This window comes from Plectropomus leopardus, chromosome 7 (assembly GCF_008729295.1).
Source record: "Plectropomus leopardus isolate mb chromosome 7, YSFRI_Pleo_2.0, whole genome shotgun sequence".
Classification (NCBI taxonomy): domain Eukaryota; kingdom Metazoa; phylum Chordata; class Actinopteri; order Perciformes; family Serranidae; genus Plectropomus; species Plectropomus leopardus.
This window is the reverse complement of record NC_056469.1, coordinates 7978970-8002475: the sequence shown is the minus strand read 5'-3', so window position 1 is coordinate 8002475 and position 23506 is coordinate 7978970. Positions and strand designations below refer to the sequence as shown.

Below are 23506 nucleotides of genomic sequence, written 5' to 3'. Positions count from 1 at the left end.
TCTGTCAATGAGAAAAGGACTTAAATATTATTTTTACCATCATGTATATGAATAATTTACCTTTTTGTTCTATTTAGGTTACAGTTTTCAGTGATATCACACAAATGTCATCTGGGAAAGCAGCTGACATTTGCATTGTGTACTGTTATTTTCTTTAAGATGCAGTTCTATAGGAAACACTTTTTTTTTCTGTAAACATTGGGCCTCATTAGCCTTAGTGGAAGATACTACCATCCAAGCCTTCAGGAGAAAGTACATCTTCAGAGACCAATATATCATGTTTGAAGAAAGTGACAAACAACTTATCAGAGACATTCACAGATGCTCACTGACAGTCCGACACTGGTGTGTCGGGACCTGAATATTTTTGTAGACACAACTCCAACACTTACTTCATGATGCACTTCTAAGCAAATGTATTTTCCTTATATAGAGAAATGTGGCATTATGCTTATTGCAAATAGGGGGTATGCAGTTGTCAATTTAGAATGATACTGAATATCCATCATATGCACATTGTTAAGAACAAAATTGGCTGGTGCTTATGGATCTAATGGTAATTTTGTGTGTGCAATTATTTTATTAGCAGAGTAGGAATATTTATACGCACATAATAGCGCATGAGGCCCAATGGTTATGTTCACATTTGTGACTTGATGTAATTTACATCATTGTTGTTATTGACATACAGTGCAATGACAAGTCATACCTTTTAACTGCTGTCATTACTAACATACTCATTTTTCATTGTACTACACAGTCGGCCCTGACTTTTACAAAGCTTTTGTCGCATGTCATTCAACAACTTTCAGCTCTTACTTTCTCTCTGTAATGTTGAAAAGCAAAGCTTTGTAGAAAATGAACAAGGGCCAGGAGGCTGTTACTCAGCAGTGCAGTGTGGGTCCATTAATTGCAGATGTTTACTAAATGGAATTGCTTTGAAATGTTGCCCGCCTGAAAACACCAAAGTGATACTTAAGCTGTCACTTTGCCTCCCATCTAAGTAACAGCCATTATGTTCTAGCATGTATGTCATTTAACTCTTTAACTCATGTGCTATCATTGTTTTTGCAGGTCGCCCACGAAGGTAAGCAATGTTTCATGATAATCATAATGTAGTGGTAATAATGGTCTTGTGTTCAGTGTCAAAGCACAGTTGTGCTGCTCTGCTTAACAGAGCAGCACATGAACAAGTAGAAACTGTAAATGCTTAATTTGACTTTAAACTTTACCCTTAACAGTTTTTTTTACTACAGACAGGTAGTGATTCATTGTGAATTCATGTGTTAAAAAGCTGTTGAATCACATCAGCTTATGTAACTGTGTTACCATGTTTACGGGGGTCTTTCTCTGCAGCAGGATGCAACAGCCAACAACAGCTCGCCGGCTGCTGCTGCTGCACCGGCCAAGCCCGCGCCTCCTGCTCATGCCGGCGGACCCCCTGCTCGCCCCGGGCCACCTGCCAAACCTCCTCCGCCCTCTATCACCCCCACCGCACCAGCCCCCAGCACCACCACTACCAGCAAGTAAGAGTCACTCAACAATATTACAGAGTGTTTGAACTGAGCTGCATCAATATCCAAGCATCAATATTACATTAGAAATGTATTGCCTCTGTCAACACGCCCTCTCTCTTTCTTTGTGTTCAGTGCTCTTGATGATGGCTTCTTGTTGGACCTAGACCCCATGTCCTCCTCAAAGGGCGCTGCAGCAACTTCCACCGTGACTGGATGGGGAGGTGAGAGCTTACTGCTCCATCAGTACCTGATTCTTCTCAAAGCTTTCCCCTCTTAGTTACTGTTGCTACCACAGACTGTATGGTTGGCAAAAAAATGTATTTGACGTGTACTTTGGGTTTGTAGTTTGACCCATGTTCCAAATGCTCACATGGAGGGGCGGAGTTAATAACGTGTTCTGCAGCCAGTCACCAAGGGGCAAACAAGATATTTTGGCTTAACTGTACAGTCACTGGTTGTTTCGTACACATATTCAGTTTTTTAATGATAGCATTAGTTAATTCACCCCCTGTACTTCTGGACAGAAGCTAGTCTGATTTACAGGATGTAGACTGCCAGGATAAGCCTGCCATAGGCCGCCTAATACAAATGGACTTATCCTCTTCTTCCGCCATCAATACAGTTTTGCAAGGGCACCGTTGTTGCTTATGGGTGGGGCACCACACTACACTAGATTGGTTTAAAGGAATACAAACACAGATAATTTTTGCCCTTTGTTTCAGAATTATCATGGATTCAGCCAGACCTTTCTGCAGTACTGGCACAGTGTAAAAACAAAGTGTGCTAACTTGTGCACAAAATGGGTATTGATTGGCCTCAACATGAATGTATTTACGGAAATAAATATCAGTTAATAAAGGAGAATATTAAAAAGACTTAAATTCCATCAGATGCAAATGGGCCATGCTGTTTTTGATGTTTCATCCCATTAACTGCAGACCTCTTGACTTTACATTACTGTGGACCATTTTCCAAAGCAAACAGTGAGCTGAGATCCCTGCAGAGTGATTTTAATATCATTCAATTCATGGAGACCAGTTGCTGCTTAGAAGAGGCAGGAAGAAGAAAATCAATTTAAAAATCTATGGTACGCTTTGGAGAATGGTTGGCAGTAATACTGAGTAGTAAATGAGCTGAAACAAACTGGTCTTTTAGAATGACTGTGTATAAAGGAGAATAAAGAAGTGGTACCCTCACTGATGCTTTTTAATTGGTCAGTGTGGTTTCAATCACAGAGCATTTCCATTATAAAGCTGCTGTGGCTCTTTGGCATGCCCTCTGTTTATGCCCACATCTTCCCCGAAGAGATACCCTGAGGGTGGCCACAGTCCAACTGTTGCCTTTCAAAGCCTAAATTACATTAAGGAGCTTTTAGCTTTATTGGGCTTTACCATTGATACATGTCTGCTTTTTTTCTGGCTGGTTCTCTTTAATGTTGGCAGCTTGCAAATTGAAGTTTTCTGAATTTCATTAGATCATCTCTACTTAAAAATAATTAATTCTCTCTCACCTTTGTCTCTCTCTGTCTGTTTGTGCAGATCTCTTGGCTGAGGGTGAGTACTCTATTGCTACTGTCTGAAGAGGAGAAATGCCTGCAGGCGCTTGATTTTTCATCACTTGGCTTTCTACTTGAAGTTCTCATTGTCTTTGTGTCAAGCTTTTCTCACCTTTAGATCCTGCTAAGCCTGACTTTTTAAAATCATTTTTCAGCCTCTTTGACACTGCCGTCTTCCCTCTCCTTTTATGTCCTATTTCTCTCTTATGGGGGTTGTGACTGGGTTGTGGTATTTGGATTACGGGGTTTATCCACATAGCAACTCCTGCCGCTGATGAAGCCTCTGAAGCTCTCCTAGCAGAGGAAGGGTCTGCTGCCGCCGGTGCTGGTGATGCAGCTGCTGCCCCTGCAGCTCCCGCACCCAAAGCTGCTGCTGCTACCACTGCAGCTGCACCGGTGCCCGCCTCGCTGCCTGTCTCAGCTCCCACTTCAGCTGCAGACATGGACCTTTTCGGAGGTCAGTCTGGTCCAAAGATAGATTGTAGACCAGGATACACAGCATGGCAACCTGTCTGCTTGACTACAATAAGCCTTTTTTTCATTTAGTTTTTTACTGTTTTTTTATAAAAATTAAAGATGATTGGAATTAGATTATCACTTCCTAAACTTTGCATTGCAACCACAAAAAAAAACTACATTGTAAAACCACAAAAAGTCAAAAGGCTTTTGTCCAATCAGATTACATGTTTATGTCACAGATACATTATATGTCAGATATCTAAAGATTGAGGAGAATGTTGAGGTGCCTGCACTCTAATGATGTGACAAAACGTAGTAGAAACCTAAAAAAAAACCTGCAAGAAACAAACTGTATATAAATGTTTATTATGACATTTCAGTAAAGAGATGGCACCATAACCCCAGTTTGTGCTTCAGACATATTACCATTACATTTGAGTGACAGAGCTAAACATCTGATATTCACAAGTAATTACAATCTTTAAAATGCTTAGATGGTTACTGAATAAACCTTTAAGACTCTTTTGAGCATTATCTGTTGCACTATAAAACAATTTTATATGTGTTTAACTGTATTTCTATGGCATACTGTATGTCTTGTCTCTTTTTTGCAAAACACAAGCAAAATATAAGGCTTTCTTTGGTGTAAAAATATAAAATATTGAAAAAAAAACAATATATACCAATATATATAAAAGAGCTGCACCTTTTTTTTATTAGACAGTTAAATATTCTTTCATCTTGCTAGAAAAGCCTTTGAGGATTATGGAAATATTTTCAAAACAGTGGTAAATGTTTTACAATTAACCTTCTGGGCTTATCAAAAAATTTCAGGCTATGTGTTTGAAAAATCAGATGCTTAGTGCTGTGGCTCAAATGTAATGGTTGTCTGTTCTCACCGTTTTTCTAACGTTTCTGCATCCTGCTTTCATACACTGTTTTGCATTGAGCACAGTGCAAAATGTTTATTATTTGTAGCACATCCCCAAAAATATGAGCCAGAACAGTGGATTAGTTTGGGTTTATTCAAGGCTGCACAATAGCAACAAAACACTTATGGGTTTTGACATTAAACATTCATCTGAGTTTTTTTTGTCATAATCGTGTGCACCTCAATAAACCCACTGTAACGTAATTAATCTGCTATTATGACTCATATTTTGGGGATTTGTTGCTTTTTGCTTTTTCTTGTTTATCACCCTTTATGATTTTCCTTCTAATGGCTTACAAACAGTTTCATAAATATGTCAAGATGATGAGTAGCTTCCCATTTTTATTTAATGATAATCCGGCTTTGTAACATGAACTCTAAGATTTGAGAAGTATCTGTTGAAAAGAGCCAACTGAGGTTTTTGTTTGCCAAAGAGAGACATTGCCTTGTTTATCCCTGGCCTCGACATTTTCCCTCTTGTCACAGAGTCCAAGTAACTTGTGACAACTTGCCTCATTTCACAAGCCTGAATGCAGCATTATGCAGCCCTTCAAAACTCGCCATGTGACTGATGCTACAATCAGATCACTCGCTGCACTACCCGGGCTGCATATTTCTTGTATTCTCTGCTTTCTCCTGATGCTGACCTCTTATTTTTGTTTCCTGTCCATTCCATCTGTTGACTCATCTTTTGTTCTTTACATCCATGTGTCTGTTGGGTGTTATGTTTTGCGTCCTGGCTGTTTTCGTCTGCAATACCCTAGATGCGTTTGCACCTTCCCCAGGAGACGGTCCTGCTGCCGCGGCCGCGGGTCCCGCTGCTGATGCATTTGGTGGATCTGGTGGGTGACAAAACAGCTTTTTGTGCAAGTGTGTGTGAGTGAGAGAGAGTATATGGATGTGAAAGCTGTTGCTTTTATTATATCAAAGCTGCTTCTGCTTCCATAGAAGACAGTAGAACAAATGACTGCCCACAGGGCCTACTGTCTTGCCCCAAATCCCACTCTAATGCCCCAGTCATGAACCCTCTCCTCCCTCATCTCGACTACTCTTCTCCTCCTAATATTCACCCCATGAATACTGCAGTAAAAAGCACAGTGCAGCAATTAACTACAGTAGTTTAAGAATGAATACCATTTGTTTTAATACCCTTACACTGATATCACTCAGTATTGATGATGATGTTTGATTGTATTAATCATTGTCATCAATATTTGAATATTTTTCTTTTTAGTGAGTTAATTTAGCCTCTCTCTCTTTGGCCTTGGATATGCGATCCATGTGATATCTGCTTTCTTTCCTCACAAATAGCTTTTTTAAATAAATGAAACGTACTTTTGTGTCTTTACAGTGTACCTAGTTTTGTCATTGCATACTAACCACAGCAATGACAGAAACAGTTGCAGTTTATCTAAGTTGATTCTGTGCCCATGCTTGATCTCCTGTATCAATCTGTGTAGAAAGGACACAACAGGTTTTGAAAACTTTTCCAGCGAACTTGCTTTTTCAGTGATGACAATATATTATATTATTCATGTGTCCCGTACATCTCTAGTGTTTCATGTCAGGTCTTGCCAACACATTTGTACAGACATTTGTGGTTGTCAGACTTGACTTTGGTGAGTGTCTGACTTTTCATATAGTGCCGTCATCAAGTAAAAGCATGAATTTATCTAACACTTTATTTGTGATCAAATACCTGCAAAACTAATGACACTCCCATCAACCTCAGCTGAACTTTGCGTTTTGTGTTAATTGCTCAATGTTAGCATGCTAGCAGGCTAAACAAAGATGGTGAACCCACCAATCAGTATGTCAGCAGAGTAATTTGGATTATGTTAGCAAGCTAAATGCTAAAGAGCATTTAGATCAAAGCACTGATGTGCCTGCGTACAGCCTCACAAACTTGTTTTCTATTACTCACTTTAGTGCAATGAAAATATGCAGGTGATTAAGAAATAGATTTAATACAGTCAAACTTTTTAGAAAAAAAAAGAGTGACTGCAGGAAATGTGTGGACGCAGGAACGAGGCAAAGAGCTCAAGGCATCAGCCTGGCCACCACAGTCTCCAGATCCCGCTGTGATTGGGCATTCATTGGACGAGCTGGTACCCACGGTGCAGCCTCCATGGATCAGACTTGGCTCTGAACTTTGGAGGCATGGTCATGTAATCTGTGGGGGTGTGCTGTTGTGGGTGGCACAAGGGCGTTGGCAGCAGATCCTTTTAGTCCTGTGGATTGCAAGTGGGGCCTCTATGGATCTGACTTATTCAGGCACATCCCACAAATGCTCCCTTTGATTGGTATCTGGGGAAATTGGAGGCCAGGCTGTTGCCTTGAGCTCTTTGCCATGTTCCTGAGCAGTTTTTGTAGAGTGGCATGGTCCTGACTGCTGCCATTTGGGAGTGCCATTGACACAAGGGGATGTAAATGGTTTGCAAAGTGTTTAGGTAGTACTTGTGAAGTGGTATCCACATGAATGCCAATACATGAGGTTTCATAATTTTCTCATTTTTATACAATGTTAGTGCCCCAATTTCACCAAACCCCTTTATGCCAACGTGTTGGCATTATTATATAGCCAACAACGTACCAGGGACACATGAATGATATGGGTGTTCTCATAACTTAACCCTTTGAAACCTGAGCAAATTGGCTTGATTTTTTTTCTAAAAACATGGAAAGAAGGCAATGTGCAATGGAAAAAAATGACCCCGAAACTAGTAAAAAGTACAAGAAAATTTTCTGGAAATTTTTAATTTAAAAATAAAGAAAAAAAAAACGTGGAAAGAGCGCTTAAAAATTTAATACATTTTATACATAATTTTGAATACAGAGATATGACAATTAGAAATACAGTTTTTCCCTAGCCTTTTACTTTTTTCCTATGCTTTTTTTCCTATTTAAATCTAAATCTACTCATTTCTTGCAATTTGTGACACATTTATTACCAACTTGCCTTTTTCCCATGTTTTTTTTTTTTGTTAAAAAAAGACAACCCAAAAAACAAGCAAGGGTTCAAAGGTTTAAATACTTGTGAAAGGCATCTGAAAACAGCAAAAGGAAAGTGACGTCACTCCAGGTTTCAAAAGAGTTAAAAAAAGAATTGACAAATGCACCAGTCAACCAAAAGCAATTATACGCTACCAACTATAGTCAGTCTTTACTGAAGAATTGTTCCCACTGTCTGTTGTGTGGATGCAGTTCTGAAGTTAATGAGTGACCGTGTGCTTGCTTTTCTTTCTTTGTACCTAACCCTGATTTGGAGCATCAGAGGCGTCTTGCCTCACAAATATGCTTTTTACAGTGTTTGGTGCTTTAACATTCCTCAATCCCCCCCCCCCCCTTCCTCATCCACCCATCACCCCCTTCCCTTCTTCTCTAATCATAACCCCCTCCAACCCCTTAACACCACCTCCCTGCTGCTCTTCCTGAAGACCCCTTCGCTACGACAGAGGGGAGTGGGGACATTGCTCCAGAGCTGGACCTGTTCGCTATGATGCCCACCGACACGGGGGCCACCACCGTCACCCCTCCCACCTCTAGCGAGGCGCCGACCATCGTCGCCCCCATCGCTGCCCCCGCTGCCCCCACCCCTTCTTCCACCACCACCACTACCACCACAACCACCACCGACACCACCACCACCACAGAGTCTGCAGCCGCTCCGACTCTAGATATCTTTGGTGGTAAAGTCCTCTCGCTCTCATTATGCCTCTCACTGCATTGCCCTGCATTATGATGATGATGATGACATAGGTTTTGATGATGATGATGATGGTGATGACTGTGTTTTGCTCTTGCTAGTGAGGATGATGACAGTAGTGGCAATGATAATAACCTGCCCAGTCCCTACATTTCAGATTTGTTTTTCTATTTTCCATGATGCCTTTCCTGTAGATGCAGATCATTTGAACAAGTTAATCAAGCATCTTGACCTCCTCTGCAAAATTTAAATATTTAAACAATCCAAACTTAAGTCAGTTGTGTATGCTTTTTTAAAAGATAATCCATAAATTATGTAATATTTGGGGACCAAACTCCCAAAGTTAATTTGATCTCTATGGACAACAGTGGACATTTATTTCTTTTCATTACCAGAGGTTGCTCAACTTGTCTTGATTATTAACCTAATACTAACAATTTGACTGCCAGAACTACGAGGGAAGAACATTGTTTTCTTCTCCTGCCTGTGATGGATATTTTAGATACTGATAGATGAGAATGCTTTATTGTAGCTTATGCACTTAAGTTAAAAGGGAATATTGCTCAATATCAGAATTCGTACATGCCATGTGTTTTCCTTCTGCTCCGGTTTGCTCCCACAAATAACAGGTTAGGTGAATTAGAGACTCTAAATTGGCCATTTGAAGCTGTTCAGTGTGAAATGTAATGGGATTTGGCACCATGTGACCCTGCACAGAATTAGTGTGCATAGATAATGATAGAAGGATGGATGGATGCTATTCCTATGATTCAAAGAAGAATGAAGCATCACTTGTGAAGTTTTTAGCCACACTGAAGATAGCAGTATTGGTCAGTCCACCCCTTTGGTCCAGACTGAAATATCCCATCAACTATGGATTGATTGCTTTAAAACTTATGCAGATAGTTATGTTCCCCGGAGGATAATCATGTGACTTTCTATGTAGCATCATCATGAGGTCAAAAAGAATTTGTCCAAACTTTGTTTTTTGACCAAATATTTACCACATTTAAGACAATCCCATCAGCTTCAGCTGTACTTGTACTGCTGTATTTTTTTAGTGCTAATAGGCATTTGTAAGAATTCTAAGGCTAAACTCACAAAAATAGTGCTGCAGGGATGATGTTTTATTGTAGACCGACACAGAAGTTAGCATCACCCTGGTTAGCTCACCAAAAAGCCAATGGGGTTTTAAAATTGGGTTTTGGATTTTTGCAGAAAATTAACTCTGTGACAAATACAAGTTAATGATAGGCTAATAAAACATCTATGTTCAGCAAGATTATGTTCTTAAATTAATACCACTTTTAATTTTTGAAGTGTTAAAGCAATTGCCAGAAGTAAAAAGCTAATGTCAGGCTAATACAAGCTACACTATGGTTGTATGACTTAATGTCACCACCATGATAAGGCTATAATGCTATGATCCACGTGATGATGTTCTGTTGTCTATTAAGCCTCTTTTTAGCAGCATCCTTATTAAAGACACCTACAGCTTCAAAGCTCACAAGTAGGATATTTACTGACATATTTCTCAAGTCTCTTTTGCTCGTGTTAACCACAGACTTTATTTAAGGCAAAACCTAAAACCCATTGACTTTGAGATAAGGTAACCAGAGGTACTGAAATGCTAAATTATTTACGGGCTCATGCTTGCATCCCTCTATTAACCTGGTTAATATTACCTGCCATTACCAGCTTTTTAGTTTTAGTCACTCTGAGCGTATCATTATGCTAATGTTAACGTTTAGCTCAAATACAGCCACATGGATGCAGAAATATGAATGCTCTCTCAGAGTGAAAGTACATCATAATTCACTGATGCAAATAGGCATGTCTTCACGCTGACATTTGGTAGTATACCCTTTTAACTTTTGCACAGTTTCATTTTGCATTGCATTGATCAAGATACACAGCAACTTACCCCTTTAATAATCCAAATATCTGCTGCTCTTTCTGCTCTCCCTCATCTCTCTTATTAACTCATCATTCTGTATGCACTGGACTTGAAATCTGAATGTACATATGATTGTGTGTCCTTGTTCTTAGATATGTTTGATTCTATGCCTGAGCAAAGCCCTACCACAGAATCCAAAGCTGCTACCACTCCTAGCGTAGACCTTTTTGGTTCAGGTACAGGAGTTGATATCCATTTCTCTGTGTGTGGAACCTCTTCATCTCTTCTGGTTTCCATACGTTCCACTTCTCTGTCAACTGTTTTTATCCCCCCACACGTCTTGGTTTGTCCCCCATAGTGGTATGAGAACTGTGCATGTAAACCAACTCGTCAAGTCTTGTGGCTGCTTTCTGTCTACGCCGTGTCTTTCTACCTGCCATGCTAATACTTTTCTTTGCTTCCGGGCCTCCGTGGTTTTCTCCTTTCTCGTATTCTGCCTCTCGCTTGCGCTGGTAAATTAGACCTCCCTGCTGTTTCACGCGGGCCCTCTCCTTTGCCCGAGCCAGCTCCGGTTGGAGACATCGTGACCGGTGAGTTATGCTGCTTTATCTTTACTGCATCACTGTTTTCCCGTCCTTTTTTTCAGGAAGAGTGCAGCCAGTTTTATGTATGGTGCTGGTGTCTGCATGCACATGCACACCAGTTCTGCACTTAAAATTGGTTCACACTTCAAGGATGTGGATTCACAGTTAAGATGCAGGGATGCCTGCTTCTTCTCTGCATGTCTGCAAGCCTTTTAGTATAAGTATAATAATGCAAGAGCAAAGCATTCTCCCCTTACGAAATCGAGCTGTCACTGATGAATGCAGTCATTAAGATTTGAGAGCACTTGAGTACCTCACTGCTTCTATCCCTGCCCGTGTCTCTGTTTAGACTCATTTCAGTCTCCTGCTCCTGTTCCTGCTCCTGCTGCAGCTCCTGCTGCCACTGCAGCTGCTGCTCCTGCTCCTGCTCCTGCTCCTGTTGCTGCTGCTGCTCCTGCTGCAGCTCCGGCCCCAGAGACCTCCTCGCCACCCAAAGCAGAGCCGGCACCTGTCATTGACCTGCTGGGTACTGTACCTCAGAGCATATACACAAATTTCACAAACAAAGTCATTTTTTGAACCATCTTTTGTGCATTTTATAATTTGAATTTTCTTCTCTGGGTTTCTTTACCATCCTCAGTTGTTACAGTAAGTTCTTGGGTAAATGTTTAAACTAGTGAGGCTGATGTTGTCTATATGTGGTGATAGATTCTAGGTGTTAGTGCAAAACTATTTTTAGACTGCAGACAGATCATATAGAAAAGACAGAATTCGTCAGTAGCCACTAGTTACATTCCCCAAAATACTTACTAGGCTGTGTTTTTGTGTATCTCTATCTATGTGATATTTTATTTTCTACCACATGTTTGATCAACGTTGCTTAAAACACGGCATACTGTAATTCGACAATAGGTGTAAATCTTTTCTTGGGGAGTTTAGAATTGTATGGCTTTACAGGAATGGAAGGTACAGGAATGTCTGTGCGTATGTCAGTCTACCATTTTGGTTCAGACTGAAATATCTCAGCATGTACTGGATGGATTGGCACAAAACTTTGTCCAGACATTCATGGCTCCTGGGGGTTGAATCCTGGAATCCATCACGAGGTCGGCATCTTTGGTTTTCAGTGAGGTATCTCGACAGCCACAGGATAAAAGTGAAATTTGCTACAGATAAAGACTTCTTGGACAGGCGGAGACTTTCCCTGTCCAGGTTGGCCCTTTTGTTTGGGTTCAGTAGACTACTCATTTAAAACAATGTAAATTCATAGAAATATTCTTTATATACTGGACAAAATTTAAGGATAGATAGATGGGGTTTTTTTTACTGCACCTGTTGGATTATGAACTTCATGCAAGATTCACAATATCTTTTCAAAGTGAATTTCTTTGTTATTTATTATTACAGGAAATAATCTGAATGTAGTTCTCTGTTCTCATGAATTAGAACTCAGGATATTGGGATTGACAGTGACCAGGAGAGAGAGGTGTGACACCGCACTGATGATAATAATATATATTATTTTTGAAAATTATTATTTTTTTTAGTTTTACATTAGTGAATGTAAGCTTGTTAGCACACTAATGTTGACATTTGCGTTAAGCTTAAAGCACTGCTGTGCAGCCTCACGAAGCAGCTAGCATGGCCGTGGACCCTTAGGTTTGTTTCTGTGTATCACTCCTGCACATTCAGTGGTATCCCATTCCAGGATAAATTAAGTGTCATGCAAGTTATTATACTACTGTATGTTTTGAAAATAGAACTGATCACACAATAGTGCTTCAAAATGACAGAAAAGAAAACAGAAACAGAAAATCCCATCATGACTGGGAAGCTTTCTCGATCCACACTAACCTTCCTTCTTCATTTGATGTTTTGTTTACTTTGGTTTATTCCAGTCAGAGTTTGCCAAAACGATAATCAAGATAAGATAATCTTGTCTCCTGCCCCCCGTTGTGTCCCAGTGTGTGGTCCAGGGCTGACCTCTCCCCCCCTTTCTGCCCTCCATGCTGCGTTGTGGATAACTGGACGGCCCTGCAGACTCCTTTGCTGGTCCTGCAGAGGAGACGCAGAGCTCTGCTCCTGGAGGGCCTGGAGACGATCTGCTGGGAGGTGGGTGTCCTCTGACTGTCACTTTTTTTGGCTACACAAAAGTATTTTTATGGAAATTATGGTTAGATTAAGAAAGGCTTAAGGTAGCAGTGAATTTTGATAAGATGTCTGCAGTCTTATAAAAAGTTTTTAGGCTGGCAAATGGCTGACAGAAATGTTTTATGCTGATTAAGAAATTATGCTGGAACTAATGATGGAGGTGCATTTGTCAAATTAGTAATGACACAGTCTTGGCAGGACTGGTTATTACACAGCAGTTCCAAAGTGGATTTGGACTGGAAATGTCTGTAAAATGTCTGTTCACCACGACCTCCTTGTGATGTGGTAGCCAATTTCTCGCCCATCTCATTTCCGTCACCGTTGTGTGGCCAGAATTTCATAAATAAGAGTATCACAAAAATGTCTTTGGTCTTATGTTTTTATTTTCTTCTTTGCACATAAAAGAATATGACATTGGCAACACACACAACATGTAGGACCTAGTGTGTCCCTGTCCAGCTAGTTAAGGTGAGTCAATCTATGAAGCTTCATTTTCACTTTGCAGTTGTGCACTGTAAATACAGTAAGCTATTTTGTGTAGCGTGTGCATCAGCACACCAAGACACTTGTGTTGGGCAGTCTTCGTACTGTTTACCGTTTAAAAACACACTTTTTTCCCTTTGAAATACTACCAGTACAACAATGTAAAAATGGTCCATTACAGGTTAAAGTCCTGCATTCAGGATCCAACTTAAATTAATGTGCAATACTATCAGGAAAATTAGAATATCACAAGTAAAATAAGTTTTTCCTGAAAAAAAAAACCCTCTGACTGGCATATTAATATATATGTAACAGCATTAAATTGTTGAATTGTGCATGCGATATTTTAATGTTGCAACCTTTTCGGGAGAGAGCTTTATGTAGAGTTACAAGAACAATCGATGGTTAATGGGGAAGGAAAGACAAGACAGACAGAAGACAGAAAGTTTCATTTTGGTGCAATTCTCTGTGAAATACCGCATAATTTGATCCTGATACTGTTATCTATATGAAATTCTCTGGGAAAGTTTGGAGGGGAGCCCTTCTTTGGTGTAACTGCCAAAAACTCAAAGACATCTGAAATGTGACAAATGGCCCAAGCTAGACATTGCGTGGTAAAAACACATGTATGGTATTTACCTTTGAATTTTAATCTAGTGGGGTGTAAATATACAGTAGCATTATAATGGAAACACTCAATTAAAATACATCAAAATTGTACTTGCGCAGTACTTAAATACATTTTCTGGGTTTCTCTCCATCAGTTATAGAGGTGCATTCTCTACAGTAATTGTAATATGTCCCACTTGTTTTGATTTCATTCATTACTTTTTATCTGAGATATTGAACATTGGGGAAAATTATGCAGATTTTTCATCCATTTTCTTGTCATGATATAGCCTTCTTTACTGTGGTCCAACTTAGATAATGTAATACATAACTGATATTTCAAATACTGTTTTTTAATAAGATCTAGTGAACAGTTGAGTAATGTGCTGTATAATATTATATTTTTCTGTGCTGTATACTACCTCTATATGCTGCCACATTGATCGACTTTCCCCACAGGAGTAACCAGAATTTCATTTCACTTTAAAGGTGTCTCTGTTGTGTCAGTGATCATTTTTAATGTGTGTTTCTTACTGAATTAGGGTGAGTCAGAAAACAGTACTACACATGATATCACAGTTACAGTCCTGTCTGTTCCCCCCCTCAGGCCTGATGTCGCCCACCCTGGCTCCCACTGCTGCCCCAGCTCTGGCTCCAGCCTTGGCTCCAGCTCCAGCATCGGCTCTGGTGCAGAACGACCTCCTCTCTGAGTCGAGCTTTGACGCCCTGGGCTCCCTTACCTCTCCGACGCCACCCGTACCTGCTGCAGCACCAATAGTTCCAGCTGCAGCAGAACCCGCAACCGCCACACCGGCTCCCTCTGGTGGCTTTGACGCTTCAAGTAAGAGGATCATGATATGATATAAATGATATCTTTTCCTTTTTTTGTGTAATTTATGAAATCTGCCTCATTGTCATGCATTCATTGGAGAATTTCAAAGAGTATTTTGTTCATGTTTGCACAGGTCATCTGCTCGATGCACATTCTTCCCTGGTTCATTAAAACTGAGCAATCTTAACCATGACCTGTTTATCTCTTCCTACTGAGAGCTTGACTACTGCATGAATGACACACTGACATGTGCTGCTGTCACTGTCCTGACATACAACGATTGTTTCTGCTGACTGCTTAACTCCTCAGTGCTGCTGCCTCTCTCGCAATGACTTTTCTTTATCTTTTCTCTTGTACTTTTCACATTTTCACAAATGCTGTGCTTTCTCCACCTCCTGCTTACCCCACCCCTCTCTGCAATCTTTCTTTCTTATTGCCACATATCTTTTCTCCTCTGCTTTTGCCCTCTCCGTCTCTATCCACACCCCTTCCACTCTGCTGGGTCATTTTTTGCTTCTTCTAATCTGTACTTGGTGAGTTCCACCCGGCAGTGCATTGAGCATGTGCAGTTAGGACAAGTCTCCCCCTCTGTATCTTTGCATGTTGCAGTATGGACCCTGATTGTCTCCTGCATGAGACAAGACCTACTGTACTATTGTTTATTTGCCCTTGGTCTTTTAGAGCAGTGGCTCTTATAGTAACCACATTTCATCAAGGCGAGACTGCAGTAGAGTCTGCAGGTTTTATACATTTTATATCTTAATATTTTTTTCAAGTGGCCTATTACACCTGTGACACCTCTTTAAAAAAAATGTTCACTTTATCTCATAGTGCAGTGCTTCTCAACCAGGGGTACTACCCCAGAGGGTACTTTTTCGGGTTGCCAGATGGTACATGAAAAAACTGTAGAGAATTTTTTCTTCTTAGTTGTTTTCTAATTCCTTATACTGATTCAGTTGTCAGTTAGTCAGTCATTTTCCGTAACCGCTTGTCCTTGTAAGGGTCGCGGGGGGGCTGGAGCCAATCCCAGCTGTCATTGGGTGGAAGGCGGGGTACACCCTGGACAGGTCGCCACTGATTCAGTTGTAACACTTGAAAATATGCTGTGATGACATGACAACTAGCAACTAGCAAACTTACAGAGAAGTCTAAATATCTAAAGAGTCTTACCTAAAAGTAATGGATAAATGGCTGAAACAGTTTGCTTGAACTTAAGTATAAATGATTGAAATAGTTGGCTAGAAGTAACAAATAAATGTTTGATTAGTAGCTAATAATAATGGATATATAGTTAAAACAGTTACCTGGAACTAAAGGATAAATGTTTGAAACAATTAATTAAAGGAGAGTATGGTTAAAATAGTTAGCTCAAAGTTATGGACAAATGGTTGACATAACTGGATAAAGGTAAAAAATAATCAGCTGAAAGTATTAGCTGAAATTAATTGAAAAAAAATAAAAATAATGAGCTGAAAGTAATAAAAGGTTGATATTATTGTCGAAAAGTAATGTATAAATGGTTGAAATAATCATCTTAAAATAATTGATCAATATTTGAAACACTTAGCTATAAGTAATGTACAAATTGTTGAAATACTTGGCTAAAAGTAATGGATTAGCAGCTGAAATTATTAGCTAAAAGTGATTTTTAAAAAATGATTGAAATAGTTATCTTTAAGTAATGGACAAGTGGTTGAAAAGAAATAACAGGGTATGTGGATAAAAAGAATTATTAGTTGAAATGTCTGTCAGTCCCATTGATAGCAGTACAAACACAAACTTGATCAAACCAACCTAAACCCTGTCAGTTCAACTGTACTGGAGTGAAATGCTATTTTTTAAATATTTAATTTTGTTAAATAACATCCACTTTAACATAAATTCAAAGAACACATTGGAACATACATAAGACAGGATTGGAGGCCACTGCTTTAGCGAATACATCCTCAAAATATCTTGAACACAATACTTCCGTAGAGGTTAGTTTGAATGAAAACCTGTAAACTCTTTGGTCTTGATGACACCTGGTTTAAAACCAGTGTTTTATTCCAAAATCAGCCAGTATTTATGTTCCTGAGATGTGACCCTGTAAACTGTCTGAGCAACTTGCCGGTCAGTGCAGTTGCTGTGGTTCTGCCCCTTTGAATGCTCAAATATATTTACAGGACAGTCATTGTGCATGTGATGCCCAGCTGACGTCTGATGCCGTCACAGCTGGATGTTCCCCTTCACTGTACTGCCTGTCACACATCTGCCGTCTGCTCATGTTAGATCTAGATTAGGGATTTGCAGGTTTGTAATCCGTGTTGTTTCTCTGCTGTCCTGCCATTCTCATCCTCTCTCCAAGTGTTTGACGGATTAGGCGACTTGCTGATGCCTGCCATAACGCCACAGAGCACCGGAGGCAGCACAGGTGGAAGCACAGCAGGAAGCATGGGAACTCCCATCGCAGCGGGAGGCATTGCAGCCGTTCCCCCCGCCACCCCACCTCCTACCAAAACGGTCACAGGAGACCTGGACTCGTCACTGGCCAATCTAGTTGGAGGTAGACTGCAGCGTTGATTGTCTAGGGGCTCAGTCATTTCTGTTTCTATTAAATCTTTAAAGAGAGTATTAACTTGTTTTTCTTGTTTTTCTTCTGTTTAGACCTCGGTGTAAAGAAAAAGTAAGTGCATTTAAAGATGTAAATTCTATGCATAATGCTTGTGTAGCTTAAACATGTACGCATATTGAAATGTATGTGAATTTATGAAACAGTAAATTAGTTTTTGAAAATTAAAGACACTTTTTAAATTATTTAATCATATGATAAAAGCGGTGCAACACTCTGAAGGCTGATCAGGATCTGTAGGTTTGAGCTTCACAAATTCAATTTTTATTTCTTTTTTGGCCTTGTATTAGATTTTATTATATAAACTGTTCACTTTTAGTTTGCATCTAATTCATTTGTTTTGAACTCATTTTGGGGAAGTGCGGTTTTGTTAAATCATAGCCACCAACTACATCCATCTGGATGTTTTCATGCCTTCGTGCCAGCAACTTGAAATCTAAAGAACACCCTGAGAAAATTTCTACTTATTTTGCACACACTGATTAGAATTTGGTGGTCAAAGGTCAAGGTCACTGTGACCTTGCATCCATCTCATTCTCTTGGACGCGATACTACAAGAGGGCTGTCAGGGAACATCCCTAAATTTGGCACATACATCCACTTGGACTCCAGAATGAACTGATTAGAATTTGGTGGTCAAAGATCAAGGTCACTGTGACCTCACCAAATATGTTATTAACCATAACTCAAGAATTCATACGCCAGTTATGACAGAATTTCACATCTATATGTAATGGATTAAAATGATGAGGTTATGACATTTTATATCCAAAAGGTTAATTAGATTGTGACATCATAAAGTTCTCATTACTCAACATCACATCTCAGCAACAGCAGAGGAGACAGTTGGTCAGACACTGAACTGTTGACCCTAATTTTGGGTGTCCACCTTGAAACTGTGCTGATTGTGCAGATCATCTGTGCTGCTACGGAGAGATGTGTGAGAAGCATCCATGTTTTCACAGACATGAATGTAAACTATAAATTCAACTTGACTGATTGGCAGAGACATACAACAACAAGGCATTGATTCTTGTTTTAAGCCAGGATCAGAACCTACATATTCTGTGATGAGTGTTAGTTTTTGTTAGGATTTCTTGGGAGCAAAGTCTTCTTATATAAGCAAATGATAGTAAAAGTCCTGGAATTTGAATCTATTTTAAATAAAAGACTGTTGGAAACATCTTCCTGTTGTTAGCACTGCAAGCATTAGCAGTATAATGGGATGGATAGCACAGTGGAGCTTGATGTGTATCCTGTGTTTGATCTTCTTCAGGGATCCACAAAGTGAGAAGAAGCTGACGGGAGGCGCCAACTGGATACCACATGTAGCTCCCACAAGCTGGGCTAAACCAGGAGCCCCCATGGTAAGAACAGCATGGACACCGCACCCCCTCACCATGAAATCACACCTCATCCAAAAGGCAGATTTGCTGCAGACTGTGTTTAGTGTATACTGCCACAGACATATGACTTGGCAAACAACAAAGATAAACATGACAAAAGAGAAAATGTATTGTTAACTATTGTCACTATTTGAAGTTCAGTATTAATCTGTAGTTGTTGTTTTTTGGCAAAGATTTGAAAAACATACAGGCTTTTTCTGATGCACCCTTCTTTCCAGGCTGGTGCCGCCCCTGGAGCTCCTGGGGCACCAGGAGCAGCCATTGTGCCACCAATGAGCGCACAGCCTGGCTTTGGCATGGTGAGCTTTATTTTATGCTTAGAAAAGTATCTAGATTTTAACTGTGAACCTTTATCAGCTTTTGAATCAGCAGGGTAACCCTTGTCACAGTTAACAAACTATTATTTTCCAGACCGTTTTAAAGACAAGTGATGATTAATCTGGATATCAGCTCCAACCATGAGTCTGAAATACACTGGGTAAACAAAATTGTTACATTCAGACTGTTAAGTGCAAAAAAATGTGCCACTGAAACACATTCAAACTGCAATTTTTGACCCCACAGCCATCAAAACATAATAAAACAGGCATTGTATTATTTCTGGGTGTCCCCGATGATATAATTTTTTACCATGTTTGGCATATGGAGAAAATACATGCTATTTCCACTAGGTACTCTGTCAAAATCAGTGCTGCTGCAAATTGTTTACATATCCCAGGCTATGATAATCAGAAAAAAATGAATTTGCATGTAGTATATTGAAAATAATTTTGTGTGTTTTTTTTTCATCTAAAACATAGTGGCATCATGACTGAAATCTGGTATTTACAGGGTTAAAATTCTGAAAAAAAGTAATATTTATGATGAGGAATGGTGTTGGGTACATAAACTCAAGGAAAGTAGAAAATCATATTAATTCTATTTTATAGCCCCGTTTTGAAAAGTACATTTTGTGTGCAGAGCGATTTGAGTGTCTATAACATTAAAGGGTTAAAATCTCTGATTTAACCTTTTCCTACCAGCCTCCTGCAGGAGGGCCTGGAGCTCCCATGATGCAGCCAATGATGGGGCAGCCTATGATGGGACAGCCCATGATGAGACCACCCTTCACTGGGGTGGCTGGAGCTGCACCCGGAGCCGCTGCACCAGGAGCACCGGTGATGAACCACACGTAGTAAAGGCCTAGTGAACAATATGGCCATTAGTCTATACATACAGAAACTAGTTTTATATATACATCACATTTCCCCCACCTTTTTTTCAGCTTCCTACAGGACCTGCAAGCCAGAGCCCCAAGAAGCCCAAGGACCCTTTGGCAGATCTCGACCTCAAAGACTTCTTATAACGCCCCAGGTAGGAACTCAGAACAGTACATATAATACATTATAGACAGAACAGTATCTAAAGACTTCTGGAAGACTTGTGGTGGTTGATACATCACTAGCTGCTAAATGGGTGTTTAATAGAGTAATGCCTCACTGAAGGCAATTTGGAGGGTTTTTTCGGAATGGAAGACGTTGGTAACCTCTGCTAATGTTTATCACTTCATCACACCAACTCAGCTAAGAGGTGGAACACCTGCAGATTAGGCAGGTGATCCATCTTTCCAACCATTCTGCTTTAAGCAGAGTAGATAAAGAATGTATGAGCTCTTTACTTCTCAACGTCCCTTTTCAAATCTTGGTTGGGTTCAACTGTTTCAACTGGCTGCCTTTTCAATCCCATAAAAATGTAGTTTTGTAATTTTTAGAAAGTGCACACATTTTGGGCACAATTTAATTTATCTAAAGTGCATGGAATGAGTGAATTTAGGGTATTGCTAACTTCACTTTTGCAGGTTAAATGGTGCGTAATCTGCTCGCAAAGTATGGTGCAAGAGTGAAAGGAGTTGCATTTAATCCCTTCATTTATCATAGGTGTGTTTTAGGTGTAACATTATTTCACTCAGTCAAAAATTCATCTCCCATTCTCTTTAAAAGCCAAGTGTGACTGCACCTGGTTTTTATAGCCTGTAATGTAGCAAGAGCAGTAATGTCACTGCAGGAAATATTACTAAACTCTGTAGTTATGAACTTGACAGAGGAAACTGAACTAAACTTTTAGCATCTGAAATAATAAAGTTATGCTGTTTCTCATGCGTAAATGTGCACAGTGTTTCTGTTAACGGGGAGTCCAGCAGCAGCTCTGCTCTGATCTCTGCAATGTTCACATATTAGAGAATGTGATTAATATTTTCCTCATTAATGATATATTATTTCACCCACCTGGAACCCATCCACGCGTCCCTGTGTGAGTAACAAGCAGAGTGTACATATGTTGTGAACCCACCTATGTGGGTGCGTCTTACTGTGTGAATAATGCACCCTTTAAATAAAAGGAAAATACTGCGCCTCAGTGCGCCTAAACACACCTCATTTTAAGAGCTACACATCTATGGGCACACAGATGAGCGCAAGTACATTTGCTACTTGTACAACGTAGATTTTGGCTGTGAAAATGACTGAATTGTATTGCACCTTGCGCTGGTTTTTGCTGGGTATAAAATAGGGCACTTTGCATTTAATTGGAATTAATAGTCTCAGAATCGCTTAGACTGTAATGAATCATTGTCAATTCATCAGTGCAATTTGAGAGAACGTTTTGAGTATATGCATGAAGTGCTTGAACCTCTTTTTGTAATCATAAGTCCTTCTGCTGTGTAAATGCAGCATCAGTATTCATGGACAAGAGGCTTTGCATTATCAAAATTTAGAAACCCAAGTGCCACTTGACTGTTCTGTTGAAATGTTCTCTATTTCCTGTCTTCCAGCTGCTTTCTTCTCTGGAGCAGGGCCCTCTCACCTTTTACCTGGCGTCTGTCAACATCTCAGGATGTTCAGCTTCTCAACCTTATAAGAGCCTCTTATCTCCACCCAGCCCATCAACACCCCACCCTTTCTCCCGTGTGATGTCGTAGCACAAACTGTGAAAGTGAACCATAGCGGATTATATTATATATATAAATATATGAGGAAAAAAAATACAAGCGTGTGCTTATGTAGATGTACTAATCTTTTGTCTTAACAAAATCACTCAAAACCCAGACAAAAAAAGTCCACAGAAGTAAGTGAAAGAAAGTGAAGGCGTTTGTGTTTAGATTTCTTTCTAGTGTTGAGTTGAATGATGGATGTGCTTTGGTGTCCTAAGCCCCACCCACCGCCCCATATTTGTCCCCGCCTCCTTGCTAAGGGGGAGGAGCTCTTCTTTGTCCCACTCTGATTGGATGAGAGTGGTAGACGAAGCCCCGGTAGATTTTTGGAGAACCATGTTGTGTGTTGTTTACAGAAAGGTCCTCGTTGATGTACATAGATTTCTCTGGCGAGGATTCCGTCTCTATTCTGTATGTCTGTTGAAGAGAAATATAAATGTGAATCTGACATGAAATTGTAAGAAGTCGTGTGAGTAACCTTCTATTCCCCGTCATCTTTTGAAAGTATTTGGAAACAAATATGAATACCGCTATATGATTAATATACTGTATATTAAGAAACAACTTCCATTGGCTTCTGAATCATACCAGACCAGCAAGTGATCCTTTTTGTTTGTTTCTTTTTTTTTACTTGTGGCTTATTTTTCTATGTTTCTTTATTTGTCTTTTTGTCTAATGTTATTTATATGTTCTGTTTCTGTTAAAATAATCCTCCAGACTGCTGTTGATATTGCTGGCATTGCTATTAAAAACATATCTTACAACTTACTTCCAGAGAAAATACTTCAATTACTCGTCACGGAGGTAAACTCAAACTGTCCCTCAGTATAACTGTACAGGTTTCTTACTGCAGTTTTGACACGCACCCGACTCATGTGGATATATCTGTTGCCTGTGCTTTCATTATAGCTATGACCAGCTCAGTGTGATTGTTTTTGTATTCAGAGTAAGATGTAACATTGTGAAACCAAACTCCATGTTCAGACAGATCAGATCAAAACAAATTATTTTAAAGAATACCAGAAAACCAATGTGGCAGTCCAACAGGAAAGAATTAGGTGGCTTGACTCTCTTTTACAAAAGTAAGTCAGGAACATATTAAAGGTACCCTGCTGAGTATGGGTTTTTTTTCTAACAAAGAAGTTCAGTTTGGACTCAGTGTTTCTCATCAAATAAACTTTGGATGTTTCCTTCAGGCTTAAAAAATATTGTAAATTTATCAACTAAAAAAGATTTCAAAATCGTGGTTTATTGATACATATTAATTCTGAGTACCACAGAATTGGTGTATTTGTGACAGTTTTTTTTAAATGCATGTGTGTCCCTATATGTCATTCTGTGTCCCCTTTCTAAATTTGGTGGATTTTGCAGGTTCGTGAATGGAGCCAGGCTGAGCTCCCCATAATTGTTTTTTATCCTCAGCAGCAGTTTGTGTCTAGTGGGATGAATAATTGATCTGTCGATCGGGTCTTACCTGATCAGATCAATGGATGAGAGAAGCAGCTGCTGTAAGTAAATACAAACTTTTAGACCCAGCAAAAGTCACGTTTCACTTTCATAGTGCCTGACGTTCTACTGCTCCATCTGTGCCCAGAGTACGCTCTGCAGTCCGAGAGTGTAATGCAATGCATAACTGAGTTGTACATATATTTCAACAGCGCTCCTAATGAACAGTCCAGCTCCAAAAATAGAAAATGTATTCATGATGGCAGATGTTTTAATCATAGCGTGCTGCCACAAACAAATGACTGTGGAAAACCCTGGAATATTTGAAACGTTTTCCATTCTTATTACAGT

General features: G+C 39.7%; 1 protein-coding gene across 1 annotated transcript in view; it reads left to right on the top strand.

Annotated features, from left to right (window-relative positions):
* snap91a (synaptosome associated protein 91a) overlaps window positions 1-22341 on the top strand; it is a 74879-nt gene extending 52538 nt beyond the window's left edge. The window contains exons 11-29 of the mRNA XM_042490761.1: window positions 1075-1087; window positions 1357-1526; window positions 1650-1738; window positions 3056-3070; window positions 3332-3529; window positions 5227-5304; window positions 7900-8151; window positions 10218-10301; window positions 10587-10655; window positions 10999-11175; window positions 12690-12761; window positions 14500-14733; window positions 17072-17269; window positions 17371-17389; window positions 18612-18702; window positions 18960-19040; window positions 19764-19898; window positions 20006-20094; window positions 21551-22341. Coding sequence (XP_042346695.1) covers window positions 1075-1087; window positions 1357-1526; window positions 1650-1738; window positions 3056-3070; window positions 3332-3529; window positions 5227-5304; window positions 7900-8151; window positions 10218-10301; window positions 10587-10655; window positions 10999-11175; window positions 12690-12761; window positions 14500-14733; window positions 17072-17269; window positions 17371-17389; window positions 18612-18702; window positions 18960-19040; window positions 19764-19898; window positions 20006-20086 — 2056 coding nt within the window. The 3' untranslated portion in view covers window positions 20087-20094; window positions 21551-22341. The remainder of the gene's footprint in view (window positions 1-1074; window positions 1088-1356; window positions 1527-1649; window positions 1739-3055; window positions 3071-3331; window positions 3530-5226; window positions 5305-7899; window positions 8152-10217; window positions 10302-10586; window positions 10656-10998; window positions 11176-12689; window positions 12762-14499; window positions 14734-17071; window positions 17270-17370; window positions 17390-18611; window positions 18703-18959; window positions 19041-19763; window positions 19899-20005; window positions 20095-21550) is intronic.
* The last annotated feature ends 1165 nt before the right edge of the window (window positions 22342-23506 follow it).